The 10968-nt window shown below is 42.3% G+C and overlaps 1 protein-coding gene across 5 annotated transcripts in view; it reads right to left on the reverse strand.

Moving 5' to 3' along the window:
• The window catches only part of PGR (progesterone receptor), a 76469-nt gene extending 66322 nt beyond the window's left edge, over positions 1-10147 (reverse strand). For all 5 annotated transcript variants that reach the window (XM_043995103.1, XM_043995102.1, XM_043995106.1 and 2 more), the window contains exons 1-2: positions 8416-10147; positions 6886-7037 (exon numbers count right to left, since the gene is read on the reverse strand). In XM_043995103.1, coding sequence (XP_043851038.1) covers positions 6886-7037; positions 8416-10094 — 1831 coding nt within the window. In that variant the 5' untranslated portion in view covers positions 10095-10147. The remainder of the gene's footprint in view (positions 1-6885; positions 7038-8415) is intronic.
• Positions 10148-10968: the final 821 nt, after the last annotated feature.

The raw sequence follows: 10968 nt of genomic DNA on the forward strand, positions 1-10968 counted from the left end.
AGCACTATATTATTCCCGAGAAAGTGCTTTTGCCTAAGGCTTCTCCAATTTACCATAGAAATTCTAACATGCATTATGATTTGTAATTAGAAATGTTACTTTCACTGAAAGTGTCGTGCTATTTCGATTACTTTTTAACTACCATGTAAAAGTAAAAGTGTTTCTTTTGGGTTTATCAGCTATTTCTCTTGTGCAAGGTAATAAATGAATTAAAAATGAAAATAAAACATACGATAGAGTACAGGAAGGTCAGAAAAGATGAGGACTAAACAAAAGGTCATTGGATTTAGTTTTCTGACCTTTGAAAGCAGTTTCAGAAGTATTAGAAGCCATATTGCAAGATGTGGGTGTCAAGAAAGTGAAGGTATGGGGCGAAGAAATTTTTTTCAAGAAGTTTGGCGTGGAAAGGAAAGAGATAGGACAGCATCTAGATGGAGGTTCAATATTCAAGGGTAGCCTTTTTAATGTTAAAACAAAGTGTTTTTTTTAGTGTTGGATAGAGCTGAGGATATTTGTAGGCAGATGAGAAGCTAGGAGAGGGAAAAACTGATGATAAAAAGAGGAAATGATTATTAGAACAAGGTCCTGGAGGAAGGAGGAAGGAAATCAGTCAAGGGCACAGTTAAAGGGATTAGCCTTGGTGAAGAACAGACATACTTCATCTTTTGTGACCAATAGGAAGAAGGAAACATTAGTTGGTGATGCTGGATGTTGTGGGGAAAAAGGAGTAGGGTTGAGGGGACTCATGTTGCATAAACTCGATCTTAAATCAGTATCTTCAATTTAAGTCAAGAAGCATTTTTAAGTGCCTACTGTGTGCTAGGTACTGTGCTAATTACTAGAAATATAAAGAAAGGCAAAAAGACTTCCTTCTCACAAGGAGCTCAAAGTCTAATAATAATAATAATAATCTACAACCAGCATAAGACTGTAACTCCTCTGGGGGCAGCTAGGTGGCACAGTGGATGAAGCACCAGCCCTAGCTTCAGGAGGACTTGAGTTCAAATCCGGCCTCAGACACTTGACACTTACTAACTGTGTGACCCTGGGAAAGTCACTTAACCCTTATTGCCCCATAAAAAAACCCCAAAACTCTATGTCCTCTTCTTTAGGAGCAAGCAACTGAGGGGACTACAATTTGAGAGAAAAATTTATTAAAGTACCTTAACAAGATTGATGGGGCAGGTTAGTCTAAAAGTTTGTCCTTACTTTGTACTCCTTTTAAGGCAGAAAAATTTCTACTTTTTGCTTTTCTAAACCCCATGATACATAGTCTATCTGTCTATACCAAATCTCTATGAACCGGTTATCTCTCCTTTTACTTTCATCCCTATCCCTAGTTGGCTCAGTTCTACCTCTAACCAGTCTCTATACTTTTCTATCCTTTTTATCTAGTGTGCTCTCTGAAACCACTTTTCTACTTTGAACATATTCCTCTTTATTATCTTTTCTTTCACACTGCTTCTATTTTCAGGTGATTACTGAAATTTGATTTTTATATAATCACTACATATCCCTTGGCTCACCTTTAAATACTGGTTACTGCTCCCTAAAACATATATCACTAGTATTAAGATTTGGGTTATTTTATGCTCTTTGATATTTCCAAACTCTCCCTGTACCACACTTATTAACTAAGAAAATTTTCTTTGAACTTTATTCCATTCGAGGGTGTCATCCTGTCTAGATCTTTACAGCTATCAACCACTGACTTCCAGTTCACTTTCCCACTTTCTACCCAGTAACTGGCTCACAGTTCTTTTCTCCAACTCCAAACTCTGCTTTCATTCATGATGACTTCAGGATTGGCATTGATGACTATTTGAAGTTCATCACTCTGAACTCCTATGAGCTCTAATTCTGGTCTCTTCAGCCAACCACTCAAAGTGGTCTCCCATCATAGTCCTCATGTTAATCTAATATTGTTCCATATACCAGAGCAATCACAGAATCACAGAATTTCAGAGTTAGAAGTGACCTCACTGGTTATCTAGTACCTTATCCCTCACCTTTAACTTTAACGCAAACCCTTAAAGAATCCCCACGATGACACAACTGACAAAGGGTCATGCAGCCTTTGAAGACCTCCAGTGAAGGGGAATCTGTTATTTTCTTTCTTTCTTTCCTTCTATTCTTCTTTCTTTCTTTCTTTCTTTCTTTCTTTTTTTTTTGGTGAGGTAATAGGGGTTAAGTGACTTTCCTAGGGTCACACAGCTAGTAAGTGTTAAAAGTGTCTGAGGTCAGATTTGAACTCAGGTCCTCCTGACTCCAGGGCCAGTGCTCTATCCACTGTACCATCTAGCTGCCCCCGGAATCTACTATTTTCCAAGGAAGCTTATTCCACATTTGGATAGCTCTAATTATACAGATAGAGTGTGTGGCCTGAAGTTAGGAAGATTCATCTTCATGAGTTCAAATCCAGCCTCAGCCACTCAGACCCTGGGAAAGTCACTTAATCCTGTTTGCCTCAGTTCCTCATCTGTAAAATGAGCTACAGAAGGAAATGGAAATTACTCCAATATCTTTGCCAAGAAAACCACAAAATGGGGTCATAAAAAGTTGAACATGACTAAAATGACTGAACAAAAATTATACAGATGTTATTTACTACATCAAATCTAAATATGGCTCTTTGCAATCTTGAATCATGAAACTAAAATCTATCCATTCACACAATGTTCTTACCTCTCTTACTTACTTATCTTAAATATTTTTTGGTCTTCACTAAAAGCCATGATCCTTCAATTCTTTTATGTTTTCCTACTTCATAATTCCTGCTCTATCTTTAATTTACTTTTTTCATAATATTCACCTAATATAGATTAAGCAGATTAAGTTACTGTCCTCTACTCTGAAGTTCTTCTCTTTTATTAGTGCTTCCCTTTTCATGTCCTGTCAATCATACAATGTGTGCCACCCCTTGCATTCTCCTTTTTTACCCCTATTCCTAAGTCAGTCAAAATTGTCAAAGAAAATTATAAAATGATGGGGCCCAGGTCACTGAAAATTGTTAGTGTTGAACTGAAATCCTTTTATTATACTTCTTTGAGTATCACTTGCTCAACCAATATTTTACCTAAAGCCTTACCCAATGCCTCCATTTCATGGTTTTATCCTCTTCAAATTACCCTCCCTTATCAATGTATCTATGTATATGCTATCTTCTCCCATCTATAACCCTTAGAAAATAAGCTTCTTGGGGTCAGAAATTTTCTATTCTTTGTATCTCTACAGAAAACACTATGGAATAGATTGCTGAGCTTGAAGACAAGAAGTGAAAGTAAGTCACTTAACCTCCATGTGCAACTACCTAGGAATTCGCTGCTAAATCATAACCTGGTTGCACCTTCCTTGGTGAAGGCTGTTTCTGCACAATGTTTCTACATGTTGATGAAATAAAAGATATTTTGTCTATTTTCCCAGCACCTAAAACAGAATGCCTTACACAGACAGAACTTAATACATTTTTTAGTTCAATTTAATCAAAGTCTAACTCCTGCCAGTCTCTTCCTCTCTTTGCATTCTTCTGTCCTGAGAAAACTGAGGTTTATCCACTGTGAGCTCCCTCATCAAAATTCTTTCTTCAAAACTCATTTCATGGACTCCACTGCTTTTGCTCTGGTTCTGTCCTTTCATGCCTGCCCACATCATCACTGCTTTTTATTATTCCTAGCTACCTTCAGGACTCAGGTCAAGTACTACCTTCTGTAGGAAATCCTTCCTGGTTCCCTCCATCTGCTACTACCTTTACTCCAATAAGTTTATTTTCTATCTATTCTGTATGTATCTTCATAGGTCATCTCCTCCATTAGAATATAAATTCCTTGAGGACAACGACTACTTTTTTATTTTGGTTCTGCTTTGTATCCCAATAATTAGCAGTTTCTAGAAAATAGTAATAATAAATGTTTGTTGGTTGACTGATTCTACTGGTTCAATTATCATTACTATGCAGATGACTCCTAAATCTCTATATTCAGTACTCATCTTTTTTCTTAAATTCCAGTTCTGCACCTTCAACTTCCTGTTCAGTGTTTACAATTGCATATCTCAATGGAATTTCAAATTCAACATTTTTTCATCCTCTCTCCCTCTAATCTACCCCCTTTCTCAGCTTCCCTTCTTTTGTTTTATGGTGCCACCAAACTCCATCCATTTATTAATATGTATATCCATTCAACAAGTATATATTGTCTGTTATGGACCAGGTAGTGTTCCAAATGCTGAGGCTTATACTAGGACAAGTTACCCAAGTTCAAATCCCACTCATCCTTGACACTTCCCTCTTGCTTATCCCTCAAAACCATTGCCAAATCCTGATTTTACCTCAGAATCATCTCTCCACTTCCAATGCCACCACCCTGACTATATCTTAGGCTCTTACCACATCTTGCTTGGACTGGACTGGGATAATAACCTCTTAACTGACCTTCCCTTCAATCTCTCTCTTCTATCTAGGAAAGTTTGCTTGTTTCTTTTTTCATTCTGTCATCAAGGATACCCTTGATGCATATACAGGGTACTCACTCAAAGACTAGTCTTTAGTGTTCATTTATCCCCAACATAAGCCTTCTGCTCTAGCCAGAGTAATTCTCCTCACAGTCCCTTGAACACATCTGGCTCAGTCTACCACTTTTGCTCAAGATAAGCCTACCCTCAAAATCCATCTTTTATGTTTTTTTCTATCTAAATACTATTTCTCAAACCAATTGCCACTTGAAGTTTTTTCTACCATTCTAGCATACTGATTTTACCCCTTTGACAATGAGATTCTGTACTATATAATTATTAAATCTTTCATATAAATATGTTTTCATGGGATTATAGATGATCTCTAAGGTCTCTTTCTGTTATAGATCTATGATCTTCCTTGTATATATATATATATGACCTTAAAATTCTTAAGAGATTGGCAGCTAGTGAAGGTTTTCAAAGGGGAATCATTTTTCAAAGTTGTACAATAGGAAGATTAGCCTGTCACTGTACATAAAATGTATTATGAGGGAAAGACTAGAGGTGGATTAAGTAGTATGAATTTATTGTGAACTTAGTCAATATAATTTTATGACTTTCTTTAACAACACAAAGATTTTGAAAATGGGAATACAGAAAACGGGATATAACCCAGGACTAGGGTGACTGATCTGATTAAGGGAATGAGCAAAGGCAAAAGTATAGGTATATAAATAATAGAACAAGAAGGTTAAAAAATAATAGAAAAGGAAGTGAAAGACAAGGAAAGCAGGAATGAAAGGGAAGACAAATGGAAATAAACAGGTGATACTTAGCATTAATGAAAAATGATACTTCAAACTTCTCAGATATTCTTACTTCTCAATAAGCATCCTCTTCCACTAATGATTATTTTATTGAAGGGGGGCAACTCCAGACCCTAATAATCTGAGACTTTTATTCATAAAGAAAGGTGAGGAAAATATTGCTAAAACTCCAAGAGAATCTAACCTATAAATGCACTTTTAAAAGTTGGGAAATAATGGTAAATTACCACAAGTGAACTAGTTCTTATACAAATATTTCTTTGTTAAATTTTGATAAATATTATTATTATGGAATATTAGGCTTTCTAGTACTTAGTTGCTGTTATTTTCCAAGGCACTTTTTATACATCAAGAGCTTGAACGTACGTAATTAAGGATTTTCTTTAAATTAAATTAAATTTAATTAATTAAATTAAATTAATTAAATATTATTTTGCAAAATTTCAAATATTCAATTCTTGTTTGACATCCACCATGTACTTTTTGATTAAATGTATTTTAAAAAATCAATAGACCTCTGGGAAGAAATATGTTTCAATCCATTTGAAAGCATCAAGAAGTTACTATATTCTACTTTCCTCTTTTCATGAAGTCTTTAGAGCCAAGATTCTTGCATTCAAGAGATCAGAAAGCAAAGGAGCAGAACTCAGAACTCTTAGGAATAACTCTCTTGAGTTATCTGACTTAGAGTCACTCCACTCCATTATGGAGATTCCAAGATTGGGTATGAGCACATAAAAAAGGATGTATTACCATAGATATTGTCAGCTGTAAAAATATCTTACTTTTAAATATAAATATTCTTGACTGCCTAGGGTACAAGTGCAAAGAGAACTTAAAATGTTTTCACTAAAAGTCTACTTGAGAATTTCATGGTATATATTCCCAAATGGTAACTAGTTCAATGAACTTGAAAAGTTTTTTAAGTCCACTACTACAAAATAGCATACATTATTTATAGGAAAACTTCTCTATAAATGACATTTCTTGGCAAAGTATCCAAATTTGTCCTAATTTGAAATAATATGCTTAAGATTATAGCAAAGGAAAGTACCTCACATAATAAAAAGGAAACAATTTTCAAGGTGTTCAGAATATGATTTTATCATGCAAATGTAATAGAAAAGGGCAGAACATTAATGTAATAAGAAAGCAAAATAGAAAATAATTGATGAAGTCCACCTTGGCAATTAATACTTTATCTTATTTTAAAATATTGAATGACATAGGATCCTATTAGCACATTTAAATTTTTATTCTATTCATCAGAAATTTAATTGTAAGTACTTAACAGAAAAATTTGATGAATGAAATAAAATGTTTTCTTTGAACTGCTAAACTTAAATTTTAATTATTTAATAACTCTACCAGCACAATAATGCCTTATTTACAATATTCAAAGTATCAGTTAAGTAGCTTGAAAAGTATATAACTTTTAGTAGGTCTTATTTATAAATGGTAAAGACTAAATGTCTAAAAAGTACACAAAATATTTTAATATGGATTTTCACTTCTTAGAGGCAAGAGCTAAGTATAACTAGAAGTTTGAAATTAATAGATTGGCTCCATTTACATTAGAATAATAACAAAATGTAAACAATCCTACCTTCCATTGCTCTTTTAAAGAAGACCTTACAGCTTCCACAGGTGAGGACTCCATAGTGACAACCAGAAGCTTCATCCCCACAGATTAAACAAATCTTCTGAGGTAATGATTCAAAGCCATATTGAGGACTCTGGCTGGCTTCTGTATCTGGCCTTCGAATTAAATAAAAAGTATGATGGTCTTTTTAATATTCAATAATGAACTCTTTTTTCAAACCACTGAATAGTGTTTTTTTTTTAAAAGAGAACAAAAGTCCAATGATTCGAAATCAAAATTTAATCTGAAATAGCTTGTCTTTATAAACTTTATAAATAGACTATTAACTTTTAACATTCTTCACAGACACAAACTTTTTAGCCAATCAGTAGCACCCAGTTAGGTTAACAAATGAGTGAAGACATGATGCTTGGGGAAGGCAAAATGAATTATTTGCTAGTCAATTTTGAAGTTAGAAGCAGTCAACTGCAGTGCTAGCCCGATTTTTTTTTTTTAATGACGGGTAAAATATTTAAATCTCTCCTTTGAAATGTGCTCTTTCCTTTAACCTGGGACAACTAGATGTTTACTTATAGAATACTTAAAGGGAATGAGGAATAGCCTCTTGTATATATATACACACTTGCACCTGTCTAACCAAACAACTGATAAAAAATGTATCGCTTTTAATGGAGCCCACCACTTTCAGGGCTCATTTAACTGAGAATCTTCCTGATTTTGTTCGACAAGTATAAATATGCTCCTAGTTGGCACTTCCGAGGCAGGATGAGGGTGTAGCAGTGCGTTAACTGCCATGCAGATGCCTGATATGAAAGTTTATCTTAAAGAAAGGTAATTTTATTTTTTAGGATCTTGGAAAAGTAAGTGCTAATTTCGCATCACATTTTTCTTCTTTCGTTTCTGGCATGCTGCTCTTCACGCCACACTAACTTGACTCTAAGTGAAAACTGAAAATTCCCAAGTTTAAGCCAAGAACGAAAACTATAACAGCCCCCGCAATCTCATTTCTTTTCCTCAAATCACCCTAGCCGCTTCCTCCCGCAGCACTCAGATCTGACCCAGAAAGAGTGACGCGCATATTTTTCGAGAGGCGGTGCTGGCCCGAAGCTTCTAGCTGAGCTCTAAAGTTTTACCAAGGGCTTTCGAGGTCCCCAGGTACCCACAGCGCCTTCCTGCGCGTCTAACCTCCGGAGTCTAACCTCCAAATGTCAGGTGGGGAGGAAAGGAATGAGGGAAAGAGAAAGAAAAAAAAATGTGATTTGCTCTTCCCTCTCTCCCCCAGGCCCATTCTCAAGAACAGCTCTTACACCCTCACTTGTAATAAGGTCAAGTAGTGAGGCGTGAGGCGCAACCTTTACGACGGTTGTCTTCTCAGAACATTCCATGAGGGTTAAATCCCCATCCTCCTAAATGCCTCCCGCTCCCGTCCCCGCACTTTGGCCCTCCCCCCACCCCTTCCCGGGACCCGGATTCAGAACGTTACCGCAGGCAGGCCTCCAGCCCGGCAGTCCGCACCTCCCCTGCCCCACTCACCTCAGATAGTTCAGATAGGGAGGGTAGACCTGCGGCAAACCCTCCTTCAGAACAGCCGCCTGGTAGCCCAGCTGCGGGAGCCCGTTCAGCCCGAGTGGCTGGTAGAGGGCTGAGGCGGCGCCGGCGGCGGCCGAGGCCGAGGTGGAGGGCAGGCTGTCCCGCGACAGGAGGCAGCCGGCCCCGCTCGGCCCTTTGCAGTGAAGGGGCCCGAAGGGGCCGGGCTGAGGCGGCGCCGACTCAGCTTTGTAAAGGATGCACTCGAGGGTGGAGAGTGAGGCTGCGGCGGCTGCGGATGAGGAAGAGGAAGAGGAGGACGACGAGGACGACGAGGACGAGGAGGAGGAGGAGGCGCTGGCTGGGGCGCTGGCCGGAGCTGCCGACAAGTCCCCGGGTCTTGACAAGGGCGCCCGCGGCGGGGGCGGCGGCGGGGGCGGAGGCAGCTGGGGTCCCAGCGCGTGGTCTGGCCCGACGGCCGGGTTGGGTCCAGGCACCGGGTAAGAGCGTGGGGAGCGGGCTGCGCTGTCCCCACCTTCCTCCTCCTCCTTGATCTTCAGTGCCGGCGGCTGGAAGTCGCCATACAGCGGGTATGCATCTTCCTTAGGATCAGCGTCTGGCTGGAAGGCGCAGTCGGGGAAGTCACCACCCGCTCCAGGGGTGGACGAGGAAGCCGGCGAGTCCCGGGGCTGCGCGAAGGCTCCGGCGCCTCCTTCGTAGCCCTCCACCTCCAGCAGGTGCCTGGTGCGGGCCGCCAGGAAGGCTGGGTTGATCGGCAAGATGGGCAGGTGGATGACTTCCATCAAGGAGGTGGCCAGCGGGGAGCGCCCTGGGGCCGTAGACTGCTCCTGCTCGGCCGCGGGGCCGGCTCTGGGAGCGGAGAAGCGGGGATCGTCCCTTGTCACTGGGGGGACGCTTCCCGCGGGCGGGAGAGCCGGGGCCGTAGCCACCGTCGTCCCAACTCCGCCGCCTGCTAAGGCCCTGGACCTGCCCTTGGGAAGGTTCCCCACCGAGCTCTCCGCCCCATCTTCGTCCCGCGGAGGCAGCGGCGGCTTAGCGGCGGCCTCCGGCCACTGGGGACTGGTCGCCAGCAGCGGCCGAGATGGGGGCGCCCCCCGCGGCGGGACCTTGTGCGTGGCTGTAGCACCTGAGACTTCTCCCTCTTTGCCCAGCAGCCGGTTCATGAGCGGCAGCAGCGCCCCCTGGGATGAGGGGGCGGCCCCAGGGTCTTCAGGGATCTCGGTGCCAAAGAGGCACCAGGGGGTGACGACGCAGGCGGGGGGGCTGGCGTGACCGTGTCCTGGACCCGGGGGCGCCAGCAGCGTGTCCAGGACACTGTCCAGCAGCCCGCTGTCCTTATCTGGGGGTCGGGCGCTGCTTCTTATTCCTCCTCCGCCTCTCCCACTTGATCCTGCTACGGGATATGCGCCGTCCACCTCGGGTAGCGCCTGCTCGCCTTCGCCCTTTCCGTCTGGAGACTCCTCTTCGTCGCTGCTTCTAGTGAAGAGCAATCCGTCCAAGGATATGGGGAGCGCCGTGACCACCGGCGAGGTTTCCGAGGTCTGGACCGATCTGAAAGGGTCAGGGTCCGAATGACCCAAAAGGGGGGATTCAACCGGGGAGGGGGAAGGTGCACCATCCGCCACGTGGGGAGTCCGAGGATCCTTTGCCTTTGGATCTGTCATGACTACCGGGACACCCCCTCCTCTCCTCCGCCCTCGCCCGCAGGGAGGAGGGAATAGAGAAGAGAAGGGCGGGGGTGGGGTGGGGTGGGGTGGGGGGAGATGTCCGAGAGGAAGGGGAGGGAAAAAAAAAAGCTCACTTTGGCTAAGCTCAGGGGATGGTCAATCTCCTAGGCTTAAAAAGGGCGGAAGCTGTTCACTCTACACTGATCCTCCATCCTCTGGGAAGGGGTGGAGGCTGGAAGTTTTTCCCAGGTTTGTAGATTTGGGAGCAGGGGTGGACGAGAGAATAATTGTGGGTATATCTTTTTGTTAATGTGGCTCCAGCGGAGAGAACTCAGGAGGCTCCTCTTTTTGCCAGTCACAACCCTAGCATAGAGCCTGGGCAAATCTTTAGACTCCCTTGAGGAGGTCTCCCTTCCTCGGTTGCAAAGTCCATCCAAACCAAAGCCACTAAACCCAAGATAGGACTCCGTCTCTTTCTCCCAGCTTCCTTTCGTACATCAAGCTCTATTACGAGTCAAATCTGGCTGCAGCAGGATAGCCCAGAGGATTTAAAGAAATGTTCTCCTCCGCCCCCTCAGTGTCTGAATTAAGAGCAGAAGAGACCTCCCCGCTCTAAACTCGGAAAAGCCGCAGTCTTTGCAGCTAGTAATAGTAGGCGCTTCACGGAATTGTGTTCGCCGCTTCTCAGTTGAAATCCTTCTTAACAGCACATATATACTGGAGTATATGCTGCACTGTACTGGAGTTCTCTCACTCTGTGTAGAAAAAAGCTGGAATCATATCAATCTGGAGTAGCTCCAGTCTTCCGATCCCTTGCAACCACCGGTCTCCCTCTATCTGGCCCCGCCTAAGGCCCTTCCCCCTGGCCAAT

The sequence above is a fragment of the Dromiciops gliroides genome, chromosome 3 (assembly GCF_019393635.1).
Source record: "Dromiciops gliroides isolate mDroGli1 chromosome 3, mDroGli1.pri, whole genome shotgun sequence".
Classification (NCBI taxonomy): Eukaryota; Metazoa; Chordata; class Mammalia; order Microbiotheria; family Microbiotheriidae; genus Dromiciops; species Dromiciops gliroides.